General features: G+C 38.9%; 2 protein-coding genes across 2 annotated transcripts; both read left to right on the top strand.

Moving 5' to 3' along the window:
• The first annotated feature begins 12,393 nt into the window (after positions 1 to 12,393).
• Positions 12,394 to 13,801, top strand: LOC145005522 (uncharacterized). The gene is made up of 2 exons (XM_078964606.1): positions 12,394 to 12,925; positions 12,972 to 13,801. Exons 1-2 carry the CDS (start codon positions 12,394 to 12,396, stop codon positions 13,799 to 13,801), a joined length of 1,362 nt encoding a protein of 453 aa, XP_078820732.1.
• Positions 13,802 to 14,150: 349 nt separating this feature from the next.
• LOC145034572 (uncharacterized) lies at positions 14,151 to 15,912 on the top strand. Its single transcript, XM_078983022.1, has one exon. It carries the CDS (start codon positions 14,239 to 14,241, stop codon positions 15,622 to 15,624), a length of 1,386 nt encoding a protein of 461 aa, XP_078839148.1. The 5' UTR covers positions 14,151 to 14,238; the 3' UTR covers positions 15,625 to 15,912.
• The last annotated feature ends 2,627 nt before the right edge of the window (positions 15,913 to 18,539 follow it).

Here is an 18,539-nt window from a genome sequence, read left to right as displayed (position 1 = left end):
TGCTATCAACCCGAATATCCTCAATGGGCACTATTACTGACTCGTCCACCAAACACTTCTTCAGCTGAGAAACATGGAAAGTGTTGTGGATCTGGCTAAGCTCTGACGGAAGATCCAACCGATAAGCAACCTAACCCACTCGGGCCAAACCCCTAAAAGGACCAATGAACCTGGGGCCCAGCTTGCCCCTCTTTCGAAACCTGATAACACCCTTCCAGGGTGAAACCTTCAAGAGGACCATATCGCCCACCTGAAACTCCAAATCTGAATGCCTCCTATCGAAGTAACTCTTCTGCCGACTCTGAGCAGTCTCCAGTCTACCACGAACCTGCTGGATCAATTATGTCATCTTGAGCACCACCTCGGTGCTCCCAATGACTCACTGACCGACCTCGCCCCAACAAATCAGGGTCCTGCACTTCCTCCCATAGAGCATTTTGAAAGGAGGTCGATCGATACTTGCATGGTAACTATTCTTATACGAAAATTCCGCAAACGGAAGGTACGTATCCAAACTGCCACCGAAGTCTAGAACACATGCCCGCAGCATGTCCTCGAGGGTCTGAATCGTTCTCTAACTCTGTCCGTCTGTCTGAGGATGGAAAGCGGTGCTAAAATGGAGATGAGTACCCATCTCATCTTGAAACCGCTTCCAGAATCTGGAAGTGAAACGGACATCTTGGTCTGACACCACCGAAACAGGCACTCCATGATGTGCCACTACCTCCCTCACATAAATATCAGCTAACTTATCTGCTGATATGCTCTCCAGAATCGGTATAAAATGAGCGCTCTTCGTCAACCAATCCAAAATAACCCATATAGAATCCACTCCACGCGCAGTCCCTGGAAGCTTTGTGATGAAATCCATGGTAATGTCTTCCCATTTCCACACTGGAATGTCTAACAGCTGCATCTTTCCGTAAGGTCTCTGGTGTTTTGCCTTAACCTTCCTACAGGTCAGACACCTCTCCACATACCAGGGGACATCCCACTTCATGTAGGGCCACCAATAATAGGGTCGAAGATCTCTATACATCATCGTAGCCCCTGGATGAATGGAAAACCAAGACTTATGGGCCTCATCCATCAACACTTGTTGTACTCCGCCCCAGTACAGCACCCAAACTCTCCCGTGAAGGGTCAACAATCCTCTACTATCATAGTCAAAAGAAGCTACTCGACCCACGATTCTCTCACACTTTTATCTTTCCTCCTTGAGGCCTTCTCCCTGTGCCTCCTTAATTTGCTCCAATAATGGAGCAATCACCGTCATCCTCAAACAAATGTCCCTGATCGGGGCCACTACTACCTTGCGGCTCAAAGCGTCGGCCACTACGTTGGCTTTCCCCGGGTGATAAAGGATCTCACAATCATAATCCTTCAACACATCCAACCATCGCCTCTGCCTCATGTTCAGATTCGGCTGATCCATGAGGTACCTCAAACTCTTGTGATCCGTGTAAATGGTACAACAGACCCCATAAAGGTAATGTCTCCAAATCTTGAGGGCAAACACCACTGCCCCCAGCTCTAAATCATGCGTAGGATAGTTAGCCTCGTGAGGCTTCAACTGTCTCGAGACATAAGCTATCACACGGCCTCGCTGCATCAACACTGCTCCCATACCTGTGATCGAGGCATCACAATAGACTAAAAAAATCCTCCACTCCCTCTGGTAGGGTAAGAATCGGTGCCTCGCACAATCTCTGCCTGAGGGTCTCAAACGCTACCTGCTGCTCAGGCCCCTAACAAAACACTACCGACTTCTTGGTCAGTCGGGTGAGCAGTACTGCTATCTTGGAGAAATCCTAGATGAATCTCCTGTAATACCCTGCCAATCCTAGGAAACTCCAAATCTCGAATGGAGACCTCGGAACCTCCCACTGCATCACAGCCTCAAACTTGGCCGGATCTACCACAATACCTTTCTGGTTGACGAGGTGACCAAGGAACTGCACCTCGCGCAACCAAAACTCATACTTTGAGAACTTTGCGAAAAGTTTCTCCCTCCTCAAAACTTCTAGCACCTCTCTCAGGTGTTCCTCATACTGCTCCCGAGTCTTGGAATACACCAAGATATCGTCTATGAATACTATCATAGACCGATCCAGCATCGGCCTGCACACGCGGTCATGAGGTCCATGAATGCGGCCGGAGCGTTGGTGAGCCCAAACGACATCACCACAAACTCATAATGACCATACCTGGTCCTAAAGGCGGTCTTCTGCACATCCTCATCTCTGACCCGCATCTGGTGATATCCGGAGCGTAAATCAATCTTGGAGAACCAGGACACTCCCTGAAGCTGATCAAACAAATCATCTATCCTCGGAAGTGGGTAACAGTTCTTCACCGTTACCTTATTCAGCTCCCGGTAGTCTATACACATACGGTGCGACCCGTCCTTTTTCTTCATGAATAAAATCGGTGCACCCCAGGGCGAACTGCTCGGCCTGATAAATCCCTTGTCCGGCAGCTCTTGCAGCTGTGTAGACAACTCCTGCATCTCTGGGGGAGCCAACCGATACGATGCCCTGGCTATCGGAGCTGCACCAGGGACTAGATCGATCCCGAACTCAACCTGTCTCTCAAGAGGTACCCCCGGCAATTCCTCCGGAAATACATCCGAGTAATCTCGCACCACCGAAACATCATCAACTGTCATCTTGCCCTTCTCTCGGGCATCTGAAACATAGGCAATATAGCCGACACAACCCTGCTGAAAATAGTGTCTTACCCTCGTTGTTGAACACAGAACTAGCCCGCGCTGTGGCTTCTCTCCCTGAATCACTAACTCTCCCCCACTGGGAGTGCGTACCCTCACTAACTGTAGCTCGCAATCTATCACCGCCCTATTGGGGCTCAGCCAATCCATGCCTACTATGACTTTATTCCGTCGCAGGGGAATAGGGACCAAGTCCACCGGAAACTGATCATCGAACAACTGCAGAGAACACCCTTTGTGCACCCTTGCCACCCTAACGGTCAGTTGCAATCTCAACCTCAAGTGGATAATCTAGCTCCCATGGAGCTCTGCTAAACCTCTTGCTAAGTGCAAGAGAGACGAATGATCGGGTAGCTCCCGAATCAAACAATATCGTAGCTGAAATGCCGTTCACTGAGAACGACCCTATACAAAACATATAACCATAAGAAACAATGAAGAAATAAATACTGAGATAAGGGAAAAATACATACCCGTCACCACGTCAGGAGTCGCTAGCGCCTCCTCTGCTGTTAGCTGAAAAGCCCTACTCTTTGCCACCGGTATCTCAGCTCGGCCCTGACGTCCATCTGTAATCCTCAAAGTAGCAGGAGCAGGTACTGACACCTTTCCTGCAGCAACTAAACTCGGGCACTGGGACTTTTTATGTCCCCTCTGATTGCAATGGAAGCAAATCAGATCTGATGCTGCAACGGCGGCAGTAGTGGTTGTACAATCTCTGCTCATATGCCCAGTCCAGCCGCACTTGTAGCAACCATCACTCCCTGCCTTGCACGCCCCGTCGTGCAATCTCCCACACTTGCCACACCGAGCGTGGCTCTGCTGACTCCTAGCTCTATGATCTGAACCCTTGGCCTTTTTGCCCGCATTCCCTGTACCTGGAGCCGCCTCCGGCTTCCTCTTCCTCTCTATCTCAAGGTCAATCTCTCTCTCTCTCTCTCTCTCTCTCTCTCTCTCGCCCTAGCAATCATGTCATCCAACGTTTTGCAGCTGGACCGGCTCACGAACTGGCGGATATCACTCCGTAGCATCTCATGATAACGAGCCTTCTTCATTTCCTCATCAGCCGCATACTGAGGAACGAGAAGTGCCTCTCCCTGAACTTGGCGGTAATTTCCGCCACCGTCTCAGTAGTCTGGGTAAGATCCTAAAACTCGCGGGCTAACTGCTGCACCTCAATAACCGGTGCGAACTCGACTCTGAATCTGGTAGTAAAGTCTGCCCAGGTCATGGAATCCAAGGCTGCATCACCCCCGATGGCATGACCAATCTCCTCCCACCAATCCCGTACCCTGTCCTTTAGAAGACAGGACGCCAATCTGACCTTGTCCCCCTCGAGACATCTGCTAGTGCGGAAGGCGTTGGCCACATCTGCTAACCATCTGGTGCTCGCTATGAGGTCCCACGCCCCATGGTAATCTGGAGCTCCACATGCACGGAACTCCCTGAAGGTAAGCGTGCGCGACCCCATCATGGCCGCTACCTCAGCACGGAAAGTACTCAGCCTCTCGTCCATCATCTCTAAGATACCCTCCTTGATCGAACCGAAGATCACAGGAGTCCGCTCAAGTATGGTGCGAGTAATCTCTGAAGAGAGAAACTCCCTGGTCTGCTCATCCAACTGCCCGGCCTCCGGGCCTGATCCTGATCCCCCTCCGGCACCTGAACTGCCGACTGCTGGTCTAGGGCGTAATTCCACCATTCTGAAACACGACATAATAAACGTCAGGAACACTGATATATCTCGTGGAATCACTACTACCACAAGTTTCCAGGTCTCATCTCAGCTTTCCTTTATTCGAGTATGGATCCTCTGCTTCCAGTAGTACGCGCCCATACTACCTTCCATATCTATACGTACTTTCCTCAAGTACTGCCTCGACTCCACAAAGTCACTATTACTGCTAATGATCTCTGCTACTCTCATCCTAGGCTTGCCCTAGGGAATTCTATGACTATACCCGATCCAGTCCTCAACTGCTGGAATCCTCCTTGTGATGCCAATTAGCCAGCACCTAAACACCATCACATGCGGTGAGGCTCAGATAATCCTTCAAGTAAAAGACTTGTCCCTACAACGGTTAGACTCAGACAAGAGTTGCGCAATAGGGCTAAGTCTAGCATTATGAGATTATTTAACCCTGTTCACATGTGATGTGACGCATTCACCTAATGGCTAACTCCCATCACTTAGATTCCCACAAAGCACAAAGCAAGCAGCATTCAGACATAGGAGACTACTCAATCAATTCTATCCTCATAAGAAGGAAACTATAATAGCATACAATGCTAAGCTCACATTATCAGGCATAACCTAAACAGGCTATCCTACTGCTGACTACTCTATGCAAGCATGCAATTCTTATAAGGCTGAAACACATAAAGCAGACATATAAGGCATCCTCCTAGATCCTTAGTTCTATACTAGCATGCTGTTCTACTGAAACTGAAACTGATATTCATAACATAACTTGTATGGGTAATTTGGGAGTACTTACTTGAGCTCGGCTGATCGCATGCACCACACCTCTTTTCTCTTTTCAAAGTTTTTTTTATCTTTCTTAAAAATTTCTTTTTACTTTTCTAAAACTCTTTTCTTTTGAAAAACATTTTACCATTTCCTTAGTTTGAGTTCAAACACACCCGAAAGTGTGCCCGAATCTCTCAAACCAAGGCTCTGATACCAACTTGTAACATCCCAAAATACGACCCAAATTTTTTTGTTTAAATAGTAATAAAAATCATATACTGATCGTCATATCATAAAAACGATATGTCAAATATCTCAACTCATAATAAAATGTTGTGAAACAACTGTATCAAATCAAACTATGAATCAAAAGATATTCCCAGGATAAAGACTGAAGTTGTGGTGTGTGCGATGCCATCATCCCGAGCTGTTCCCCTTACTTGCGGAAGTACCTGAAACCAAAACTAAAATGGTAAGCACGAAGCTTAGTGAGCGCCCCCAAACTACCACATACCATACAATAGCATATAAACACGTACTGGGCCTTGCCCACTGCATCGGGCCGAAGCCCAAAAACTGCATCAGATCGAAGTCCGGAATTGACTGGGACCTTGTCCCCTGCATTGGACCGAAGTCCGGAACTAATTGCATCAGACCGAAGTCCGGAACTGACTAGGACCTTGTCCCTTGCATCGGACCGAAGTCCGGAACTAACTGCATCCGACCGAAGTCCGGAACTGACTGAGCATAGCATAGCATAGCATAGCATAAACACATATCAACTAGCATAACACACATGATCATAAACTCATATACTGCATACTACGTCAGGCCGTAGCCCATAACACTTAACACATAAATCTTGTTTGAGCCACAAAGGCATCAAACAAACTAACAACTGCATCAGACCAAAGTCCAGAAAGTACTACTACTAAAAGGGTCGGCATTATGGCCTTAGACCCGTTCCTACTGGAAGGAAACTCACCTCGTAGCCTAGTTGCTGAAAGGACTACTCTGGAATTTGTCTGCTGCGTCTCCGGTTTCACCCCGGCTACAATATCCATGAGCACCATCAATCAAATACTGATAATAATAATACTGAGGGTAAAATGACTCTCCTACCCCTAGTCCAAGTCAACCTAACTTTCAAAGTCAATATTCAGTTGACCCGACTCGTTGAGTTGGGCCGCCAACTCATCGAGTCCTTACTCTTACTTCCTTGATTCCACTCGCTACTACTCGTCGAGTTTTGGCGCAAACTCGACGAGTTCCTCTTCGCTACTAACACTCTGACAATCTGCATCTGACTCGCCGAGTTGTATGAACAACTCGTTGAGTTAGTTCTTGAAGTATGAAAATGGCCTTGGACTCACCGAGTCAGGGAATTGACTCGCCGAGTTCTTCTACGAATGAGTCTAACCCTCTAACTCACCGAGTCCACTTCTCAATCACTGGCTCCACTCGGCATAACTCAAAAAAGGAAACACAAGTGACTCGCGACTCGACTCTCCAAGTCAGAAGAACGACTCGCCGAGTCGTATGCATGTAAATACTATACACTCGATTCTGCTTGAAACTAATCCATGCCATTAGTAGATCTGGCTTCCTGGGACTCGATTTACACGTAAAGTTTCCACTTTACGTGTAAATAACATCAAATGGAAGCTTTAAGGTTAAAAGCACACTATAATAGTAGATCTAGAGCTTTCATGCAAAATGGATCCGTAAAGGTGCTAGATCTAAGCTCCTGGAAATCAAATCTAGCTAGATCTGAAGGTTAATCAACTGCATGAGTCCTTTATGCTACTACTAAGCTAAGAAATGGTTTAAGAATGGCTTCACAAAGGAGATTTAAGCATAGAAACAGAAAAGGGCCAAGATATACGATACTTTCTTCTGAAATTCCTCAAAGATCTAGGATCTCCTTCTCCTCCTCTTGATCTACCTTTCTTTATCTCTCAAAATCTTCAAATAACACACCAAAATCACACAAAATGCAAAAAGGGCTCTAGGGTTTCGAGAATGAAGCTCTAAGGGGTGATGGGGGCTAACTTGAGGCTCCAAAAGTTGTTTATATAGGGTGCAAACCCTTGAAATTAGGGTTTCATCCAGACTGGTGGACTCGCCCAGTCCGGAATATGGACTCGCCGAGTCGCCAACTTAAATGTGCTCGAAATCGCGACCCAACTCGACGAGTCCAGCTACTGACTCATCGAGTTCCCCTTAAAACTTGAAGAAATATAACAATAAATCACAATATAAATATCATACCAGAATTGGGGTGTTACATAGCCATTGAAAATGGATTAGCATAAACACTACACCATCTAAAACAAGTTTTATACCACCAAAACATTTTAGGGTAATGTTTCTAGTCCATTTCCAACAGCAAAATTTGAAAAATAGCACTCTGACAAGTCAACTGGTCGAGTGTAAGAATTGACTCGCCGAGTTGGTTGAATATAGGCATGGACTCATCGAGTCCCCCCATGGACTCGGTGAGTTCACCCAGGCAAAAAATAGTTTTGTTGATTTTCTTAACAAGTTTGCATCAAGTATCAAATAAACAAGCCTAGGATCTGATACCACTGAAAGGTTTTGAGCATTCTAACACTCCTAAAGTGTACATGCAGCCCTAGAAACATTGGATCTATGTTTTACTAATATACATGCAAAGATGATTTTCCAAGGTCCTAAACTTAACTAGCATGGCATGGGGAACTTTAAACATAAATGCTAGTAGAAGAACATACCTTTTAGTTGTTTGGATTCCTTGAAAAACCATGTGAGCCTAGCACCTCAAGTGTGATGCCTCAAATGTCTTACACAACATCACAACACTTAGAATAACTTTGAGAGAAGTTCACTTGCTCATAAAATCGGCTAGCCCTCTTTTCGTGTTTGTAGTGGCCGATTTTGGTTAACATAGGGTCTTTATATAGTTATATCACAAGTAGGGTTACACCATGTAAACCCTAATTGTCATGGATTTTCATATTCCATGATCTTTGGGTTTGTAACCTCCATGGACTATCCATGGAGCACCTTATGGGTTTTAACCCAATCCATACAAACTATGGATCATTAGCCCAACTATACAAGAATAAATGATTTACACAATCAATCCCATATATTTAATTAGTATCCTTTTGATCACTTAATTAATTCTAAATTAATTCTTGATCAATACTATTTAAATAATATTATTAATATATCAGAACTTATAATATATTAATAAACCTTAAGTGTTATTTCTCTCATTTAGTCTATCCAAGTGTTGCAATGCTATGCAACCCAAATGGACCATGCTAACCGGGTCAAGTACATTCCAGGAATAGTTATGAACTTAAAAACCTAATCTAATAATATCCTCCTGTTCTTGAAGGTTATTGTGAGGCAAATTGGATTTCCATTACTTCTAAGGAAAAATCCACAAGTGGATATGTGTTCACTCTTGGTGGAGCCGCTATCTCTTGGAAATCATCTAAGCAAACTATGAATACTTGTTCTACAATGGAAGTATAGTTTGTTGCTTTAGACAAAGCTGTTGAAGAAGTTGAATGGATTAAAAGCTTCTTAGAAGGTATTCCTTTGTGGCCTAAACCTGTTACTGCTATTGGTTTACATTGTGACAGCATGGTTGTTTTTACTAGAGCACAAAGTCAGATATATAATTGCAAGTTAAGACATATTAGGCGCAGACAATGTTCTAAAAGGCGCGCTATGGTGTGAGGCGTGGCTTCGCTGTTACGAAAAGCCTCATAACGTTACTTTTAGGTATGGCTCATGGCAAGGCGTGATACGGCGTGCCATGGCACGTTATGGCGCATGTTTTTTCGTATCAGACATGTTTTTTTCTCTTTGTTATGTCTTTTCTAGTTGGAGATACAAGTATTGTGTTTTTTTTGTTGGCTTTATGTTATTATGTATTGATCTAACACTTCTAAAAAGTAGTTATATTTAATATAAATATATATATTTTTGTGGTAATATAATTTTAAATTAATACAAAATCTCCGCCTTTATATCACGCCTTGAAAAATGCTATGACTTGTTAAGCTTGAGGCTTGACCTTGCTGCCATGCCTCGCCTTACGCCATTTAGAACCTTGGGCGCAGACACGTCACAATAAGAGACTTGCTGAAGAATGGAATCATTTCCAGTAGTTACATAAATTCAAAGGAAAATATAGATGATCCTTTGGCAAAAGGCCTTAGTATAGAGCAAGTTCTCTTCACATCGAGGGGAATGGGCTTAAATCCAACATAATGAGTCACCACCTGGAGGAAACCTAACCTAGCAACATTGGAGATCCCATGATCTAGGTTCAATAGGACAACTAGTTGGGGAAGACTCAAAGAAACACTAATACAAAGGTATGCTCACTCCTATGATAATTATTTTCTGTTTTTCCATTGATGATATAGGGATGGATATTTATTCTTAATAATTTTGCTAGCTTTTATAGTGGATAGTACATATTGTTCCAGATTAGCATTACCTATGTGAGATGGATGTGAGGTCGCATCTTTGGGATATGATATGGCTAAGCTCTCTAAAAGTCTCATGAAGAAAGGATTGTTCACGACCGAAATGAATACAATAGTAAGAAATGATCTATGCTTAGATATAACATGTATGATACTTCTTGTTTTTTATTATACAATAAATAATGGTTAGCTCAAGACTCTAGTTCACTATCCACAAAGTAGATCCAAGTAGTGCTCACCATGGAAGGTTCAAGTTTTACAACACCTACTCAGATGCATGTCATATCTTACTTCCGTTGTTTGAATATCAAAGTTCCCTTATTTTCTATCTAATTGTGGGGTATTTTTGGAGTTTGAATAGAAAATGTGGGGTATTGTTGGAACTTTGTTAAATGGAAAACTTTCTCCATGGGACTTGTCCCACATTGGATGAAAGATGAAACTTATACTCCCTTAAAATGCCTCCTACTAGTTGTTTACTAATTAGATCAAATGCTTGGACTAAAGGGATTGGTTTGGATTTGGTGATTAGACTAGTCAAATTGGTCTTGAAAGACTTATATATATATATATATATATATATATATATATATATATATATATATATATATATATATATATATAATGGTCAAAAGATTGGCCTTAGGCCTCTTGGGGTCTCATTGACTAATTACATTATTTTATATATATTATTTTCGATTTTGACTTTTATTTTATATTAAAGATTTTTTAAATTCATTTTAACTGTCTTGACAGTTATTTTCGGTTAGTAATTTTTGGAGGGAAAATCAATCAATTTATATGTATAAATACACCACTAAAGATCAGATTTCGGGTTTAGGAAAACCACACACATATTCTTCATATAATTTCGTATTCCACAAACAATGAAGGGAACATAGTAAATTTCTTCAGAATCAAGAGAAGATCTTGGTTGATTATTGACTTATATCCTCTTGACAGATTCTTACCAGAGAAATTTTTGTATTAGGACACTGCAATTGCAGGCCTCAATCTACAATTTTGACTCATTAATATCAAATCAACTTCTAAGATGACATTCCATTTAACATTATTAATTTTATTATTTCTATCTTACCTAGTTAAACAAATTAAGTTAAATATCATATTTTAACTCATAATGTTAAAAAGTCAACTCCTAATCTAAAAGATTTTGCCTTTAATTCCATCAAAACACATAAATAAAATTATAATCTATTTATTTTAAATTCACTATATTTGGAATATTAATCAATAATTTTTATTTAATTTTAATCTAAAAATTAATTTTTTTATAAGAAATTATACATAAATAGTAAAACTTCTAACCCCAAATTGTGTATCTTATAGTATTGTTGTCTATAACTATGTGACAACAAGGTGAATAAATTCATAGATATTTTTTATTTTATGTTATCAGAGTTGGTGAAAATTTTATGTTGTCCATGGTAATGGGAGTACATAAATGGAAGAGAAATAAATAGATGAAAGGGGTCGACTAAAAATCAATTAGATGTCCAAAGCAATCAAATAAGTTGTTTTTGTTCATTATACCATGTTTTCCCAAATGGGTGCTTTTAAGTATGTTCATGGATAATTGGTTAAATTTGGAATCAATCTTTTAAAACCTGGGTCGACCCGGCCGGTTGAACCGTGACCCGGGTGAGAAGACGGGTCAGTTAAGACCGGGTTTTTGTAAAAATACCGATCGGATCTAACCGGTCGGGTTTACCACGAACCGCGGTTGAACCGGGTAATTTGAACCGGTAAAAAACTGGATTGACCCGTTTTTTAGGGCTTGGATAATTAAGTGGGTATCGCTGCTACAGGCCTCAAAACAAAGTAACAAACGTCGTTCTTCTCTTCTCTTCTCTGGGAAACAAAAGCAGTGAATGAAAGAAGGCATCGACTGCAATTCTCCGACGACTGAAAGAAGGCAGCGACTTCCAACTGCGAAGGTTATTCTCCGGTGACTTCCATTCTTCTCCAGGTGAGTTTTTTTTCCTGCAACTGTTGTTAATTGTTATGAAATCAGCGACTGTTGTTATGAAAACAACGACCTTTGTTTTTCTTGCTACATCGAAATCAAGTGATATATTAGAGACCCAACTGCTCAATGACAAACACATGAACATTGTTCTGCTTTTTTTTTTGTTTCTTTTTAATTTTATTTAATTTGATTTAGAACTCTTAAATCTATCCCCATTATTCTCCCAATGAGAATGGCATAACTGCTCTATTTATTTCCTTCTTTTCTTTTGATTTCACGTACATGGGCATAGTAAACATAATCTTTTTTTCTTTTTCTTTTTGTTCTTTCTATGTGATTTAAGGTTTTGTTACAATTGCTTCAACAAATGAGAATGACTTCATTAAATAATATGATACAAAAATAAAGAACTATACTTATTGTGTAATCATATTTTCCATTCCAATGGCATTTTAGGATTTAATGAACCCCAGTGTCAGCTTTGTCCCATTTATATCAAATCAATTCAGCCATTTCACAACACTATATGAGTTATATGAATAGATTTGGTTGTATGCATATCATATATCAATTCTTCTATAGCTTCCATTCTTCCTGCTAACCAAGTGTGATAGGCCCTGTTATTTTGTTAGTTTATTTATTGTTAATTATCAATTACATTTCATTTATTGTTTCAAGGTTTTGATTGTAACATTACTTTTCAATGCAGTTAGATATGGAATCAAGGGAAGAAGAATCATTGCAAGCACAATCTCAAACTCAATCCCATTTTTCGGTTCAATCAAATGTACGAACAAAGACGGATATAGCATGGGAACATGTAACTCAAGTCGTTGATGAGAAGGGGAAAAAGGCATGGATATGTAACTTCTGTCAAAAAGTTATATGTGGTGGTGGAATAAATAGGGTTAAGAAACATCTTGCTGGTGTTAAAGGTGAGGTAGCAGCATGCCCAAAAGTTAGTCCAGAAGTGCGGTTTACTATGCAAGGGAAATTGAAAGAGACCGCTCAAAAAGAAAAAGAAAAACGTACCACTAGTGTTACTATCTTGGATGATGATGAAGAGATGGAGGAAGTAGAAATTTCAACTGTGAAAAAGGGAAAAAGGAAATCTACTTCAAACTTGCATCCATTTTTTACGAAAGGTATAAATGATCCTTCCCAATCCACTATCAAATCTGCAATGCAAAGTAAGGCAAAAATACATGATGTGGATTTAGCTATCGCTATGTGGTTTTATGATGCATGTATACCTATGAATGCTTGCAACTTTTTTTTTTCAACTTATGGTAGATAAAATAGCAAGTATTGGTTATGGGTACAAAGCACCTAGTTATCATGCTCTGAGGGTTAATTTATTGACATATGCAAAAAAGTCAGTTTCATTGATAATTGATTCGTTAAGAAGTCAATGGGTTGATACGGGTTGCACAATTATGAGTGATGGGTGGAGGGATGTTTCACAAAGACATTTGATTAATTTCTTGGTTTATTGTCCGAAAGGGATATCATTTCTTAAATATGTTGATGCATCTGATATAGAGAGCAATGCTATAAATTTGTGTAATTTGTTTGCTGAGATTGTTGAAATGGTAGGAGAAAAAAATGTGGTGCAAATGGTAACTGATAATGCTGTTAATTACAAGCTTGTTGGTACTAAGTTATGTGAAATATATCCTTTTATTACTTGGTCTCCATGTACAACGCATTGTCTTAATCTTGTATTAAAGGATCTTTCAGAATTGGATAATGTGAAAAGTTTGGTCAATCTTGCATCAAGGGTTACTATTTTTGTTTATAATCATAAGTGGCCCTTGAATTGGTTAAGAAAAAGACCCGATTGGAAAGAAATTATCCGTCCAGGTGCTACTCGGTTTGGTACCGTGTTCATTGCATTGCAAAGTTTGTATGGCCATAAAGAAGATTTACAAGCAATGGTCATATCTAATGAGTTTAAGAAGATGTTGAAAGTGGGAAATGCGGTTGAATGTAAACAGATTGTCTTGAATGAAATCTTTTGGAATAATTGTTTGATTACAGTGAAAGTAATGACTCCTTTGTTAAAACTTTTGCGGTTGTGTGATTCGGATGAAAAACCTGCAATTGGTTATGTTGACCCGTGAACCGGTCATCACACCAGATCAACTAAAAAACCGAGTTTTAAAACATTGCTTGGAATAACATTGTCTTTGGGCTGAGAGTGCCTTTCAAAATTTTAGTGGTTTTTTTGGAAAAATCAGATACATTTTTTGTCTAAAAAGTTAGTTTTTACCAAACAATTTTTTTTAAACTTATTGATATTTTAAAAAACCAATAAATTAATTAGTTAATGGTTATTTTAATCTATGATTATTTTAATGAATTGCTGTTCTAAATTTGCCCCCAATTTTTGTTAAACTTGTCTACTTTTGGGGTTAGTTTAGTAATTAAATTCATTTTCTAACCATGTTGTTCATATGCAACTCCATCAAGTCTAACCAATTGTGCCGGGGATTATTTCGTCGAAGAACAAAAATAAAAGAACACAAATCCAAGATCCGCCGTTGCAAAATCCACCACCATGGACGGCCGTTCTCCGCCGCCTCCCCTGATTCACCTCCGTACCACCACTCAGATCCTCAAACAAACCACTACCATCTTCTCCATCCACCATCATCTCCTCATCTTCATCCTCCTCTCATTTCTCATCCTCTCCCTCCGTTCCAACGTCGAAACCGCCACTCACTCCCTTACTTCCTTCATCGACCATGACCCTTCCATAAAATCACTCCTCTCTCGCCTCCACATCTCCTCTAATCCCGCTTCCCCACCCGCCATCACCCACCGCCATCGCCGCCGGCCTTTCCTCCAGCTCACCCGTGTTGGAACCCTAGATGATGATTTCTTCTCTGGAGATGAAGAGCTTGATCACCGATTCTTCGGTACCCTGCCCAGACCACAACTGAATGCCACCTCATTCATAGTTGACTTGTTTGATCCCCAACGAGGTTTCTCTAATTTCATATCCGATAATGGAATTAGGGTTTCAGAGATTGTGCGTTCTCATGCTAAGGTTTCTTTCAAATCAGTCGAGGCAATCGAGAAAGAAGAAAAGACAGATACCGGTAATCCCAACTCTCCTCCAATGATTAAAGAAAATGAGAGTGATACCATTGATGATCTGCAGCTTTTTCTCAAGAGGTTTGAACTAGAACATCATGAAATGACTGCCTTATTATTTCTTCTCGGCGTTTTATCTGCTTCATACGGTTTTGCAATTCTTGGATTTGTTGTTACTTACGCTTGGGTTCTCGGGATTATTTTTGTAGTAGTCATGAATGATTTGTTAAAAGGGCATAAATCATTTCTTCGAACTCTTTGGGATGGATCAAATCTAGGTTTGAAAAGGCTATCAGGCTACATTGTTATGAGATGGGCTGTAAGGGATGCATTGACTCAACTCCTTGGCGTTTGGTTCTTTGGAGAAATCGAGGATCAATATCTGTTCTTCAAGATCTTCGTTAGGTTAAAACTAATGCCATTTTCAATCGTGTCCCCTTGGGTAAAAGGGTTTGAGAGAGAAATCTATGGCTTTCTGTTATCCTGGTTCTTGCTCGACACATTAGTGTCATTCGTTTTTGCTGTTGATGCTTGGATTGCAATGGTGGACACCAGAAAGAGTGTGAAAGAAGTCGTAAAAGAAGGGTGTCATTTGCTATCTTTAATGCTGCATCCTGCTATCAATCTCAAGTGTTTGGAAGGTATTATTTGTGGGTCATTTGCAAGATGGGTGCTTTCAAGATTCTTTGGGAAGTTATTTGCTTCTGCATTTCAGTCTTTCATGGAGGTATACTTTATGGTGGCATGGCTTCTATACTATTTATCTGTTAAATCAAAAGATGCAAATTCAAATGGAACACCATTTGGTGAAAGAGAGCTTGAAGGGTTGCTTGAAGATGTTAGATGATGATGATGATGCTTGCTGAAAAATTCTTTTGAATCGGTAAAATTTTCTTCAGTGCTTTGTGTGTTGATTGTATTTCAGAAAAAAAAAAATGTGATTTAGCATTAGCACTGCCATTGTTTTTGTGACACCATCTTGATGTTTTGTATCATATGTACTTTTTATCATGAGGCAGATATAACATGTGTATATTTTACACTCCCTTGTAGTGGTAATTTATGCCATCTTGTGTTGTACATATGTCATATGTCCCATCGATTCTATCTTATTCTTATCTTAGTTTTTTTTACATCTGTTTTAGTATTTCTTGAACATTACTGAAAGTTGTCATCTCCAATCGATGCCCTTTGATAACGAAGGAAGAATTAGCCTTATAATATCGAACTTTATTTTCCTAGCTTCAAATATAATGTTTATGCCATACACAGTAAATGCAGTCTTCACCCCGATAGAAATGAAGATTGATGATACCAAATTTGTTTCCTAATTTTGATCTTGATTTCTGATTCTTATTTTTCATTCTCACCTCAGCGTATCATCTGTTTTACCTCCAATAATTGATTACAAAATGGTTGGATTAGTATCGTAAAAAAAACATTATATATTGTTTTTTTGTAAGGATTAAACCTCCAATTTTTTTTTTCTTAATTTGTGTGTGTGTTTTTTATTTGGCAATTTTAATAAGTTTAACGGTAATCTTCTCGGTTTTAGAAAAATTCAGAAAAGCCCTCAATATATTTTTCCGAAAAAACTCATTTATTTTTTTGGAATTTGATTATAGAATTCATGTTCATCGTTAGAAACATTTAAAGCTAAGAACTGATTTGATCTATAATAATGTTATATTCCTTTGTGACTCAGTTTTGTTTCCGTTTGAAATTATTATTATTATTATTATTATTATTTTTATTTTTATTTTTTTTATTAGTATTTTTTTTCCTTTTGTGACTCAAAAATTTTTTGGTTTACTGATTACGTTACTAATTTGGCTCCATTAACGTACTATTATTTTACCATAATTTACAAATAAGTCTCAAACTAAAATCTAGTGATGATTTGACCATTTTTTCCCATTAAGATACATTTTTTTCGGTTTTATTGCTGACTTGTATGTCTAGTCATTAAATAAGCTGATGAGATTGATATGTTAAGTTATATAATGTTATATTTACCATAAAATTTGATATCGTGATATAATGTATATTTTTTGGAATATAAAATACATCCAACAAATACTGCAATAATTACATAAACTACCAATAATTTCTTCATTTTTTAAGTTTATAAGAATTTTCAAATTATCTATTTAATATTATGTAACTTGATATATCCATCTCATCATACATCAACTCATTTCCCGCTCTTTTTTTCCCTGAAAACACACATTTTATCGGTTTCATTGCTGACTTGGATACATAATCATAAATACGCCGATAGAATGAATATCAAATTATACGATAAAACGTAACATTATAACCCATCATATCCATCTTATCAACTTATTTAATGAGTAGGCGTCCAAGTCATCAATGAAACCGATAAATATATTTTACACAGAGAAAATGACTAATTCATTACTAAATTTTAGTTTAGGACTTATTCGTAAATCAGGGTAAAATAATGAGATTTTAATCGAACCAGGTAAGTAATAAAACCGGTAAAAACTGAGAAAAATTAGTCATATCATCTTTACTAGTAATTCATGATTTTTCATAAACAAATTTTAGTTTGAGATTTTTCGTAAATTAGGGTAAAATATTAGGACTTTTCTGGTGACTTCCCAATTTTTTTTTATCTACAACCTGAAGATTATTGGAAAACCTACTAAAATAGCCAAATCGAAAATAATGAAAAAAATGCATGCTCATTTAAAAAAAAATAAGTTGAGGATTAATCTGAAAAAACTCAATGTATAGAATGTTTTATGATATTAACCCCAAAATGTTTTGTCCATTATTTTTTGTCCATTATTTTTCAAAACCGATTCAAGATCAATTATTTTAATTCTTCCCATTTCTTGATCGCAAGCTTTTGTTCCCCCATTGGAACCATCATAAAGCATCTCGCTACTTCCAACATTTTATCATTGGTCAGATGATTCAAAGAAAAATATTGATCGACCTTTAAAATCTAATTTTCTAGATAAAATTTGTTGATTGTTAGTTTAATGACACAAAATGAAGTTGATTCTGAATGTTTGTTGACATACTTGTCTAACACTAACATAATCATTTTCTTTCCTACATCTTCTTGGATTTTTGATAATTTGGTTTGTTGTTGCATATAATTGCTTGAAGGCTTCCTTCCATTGATTCAAATCAGGCTTGTGCAATTGGTACCTACCAATCGATTTCCCATGGTTTGAAACTTTTTTTTATGCCATTTGATATTAATTGCAACTTGTAATGAAATTCCTCCTTTCATTTATTCAGTTAGCTGATGAACGAGTTCCCATGGTTTGAAACTGTTGTGATACCATGATACAATCTGATATTAATTGCAACTTGTAATGATGCAATATGAATGAGTTCTTGGTCTCTCCCAAAGTTAACTCTAATACAATCAATGAATGACTCTAACACTAACTAATCCATTAATTATACAACTATACTAAAACAACTTTCTACTAAATTTCTCAACTAAGAGACAATTGTAAAAAATAAATTACCTGTTAGGAAATCAGACGATACTTGTCAAGACTCAGAACAAATATGATGCCACTCGCTAAGTTATGATGACCCTTGTTAGGAAGTAATGGGAATAACAAACAAAACCAAAAGTACACAAGACACAATATTTATGTTGTTCGGTCAAAGTGACATACGTCCACATGTAGGTGGGGAGTATTCTTTATTCCAGAGTTCTCAAACAGAGGTTGCAAGTATTATTTACCAGAGATTCGTGCTACTCACTAAGGA

Source organism: Lactuca saligna, chromosome 1 (assembly GCF_052625555.1).
Source record: "Lactuca saligna cultivar CGN05327 chromosome 1, ASM5262555v1, whole genome shotgun sequence".
NCBI classification, from domain to species: Eukaryota; Viridiplantae; Streptophyta; class Magnoliopsida; order Asterales; family Asteraceae; genus Lactuca; species Lactuca saligna.
This window is presented reverse-complemented; position numbering and strand designations above follow the sequence as displayed.

Coding starts and splice junctions, on each gene's coding strand:
- LOC145005522 (XM_078964606.1), top strand. CDS start 12,394: ATGGAATCAAGGGAAGAAGAATCATTGCAAGCACAATCTCAAACTCAA. Junction 12,926..12,971: donor TATGTGGTTTTATGATGCAT/GTATACCTATGA, acceptor AACTTATGGTAG/ATAAAATAGCAAGTATTGGT.
- LOC145034572 (XM_078983022.1), top strand. CDS start 14,239: ATGGACGGCCGTTCTCCGCCGCCTCCCCTGATTCACCTCCGTACCACC.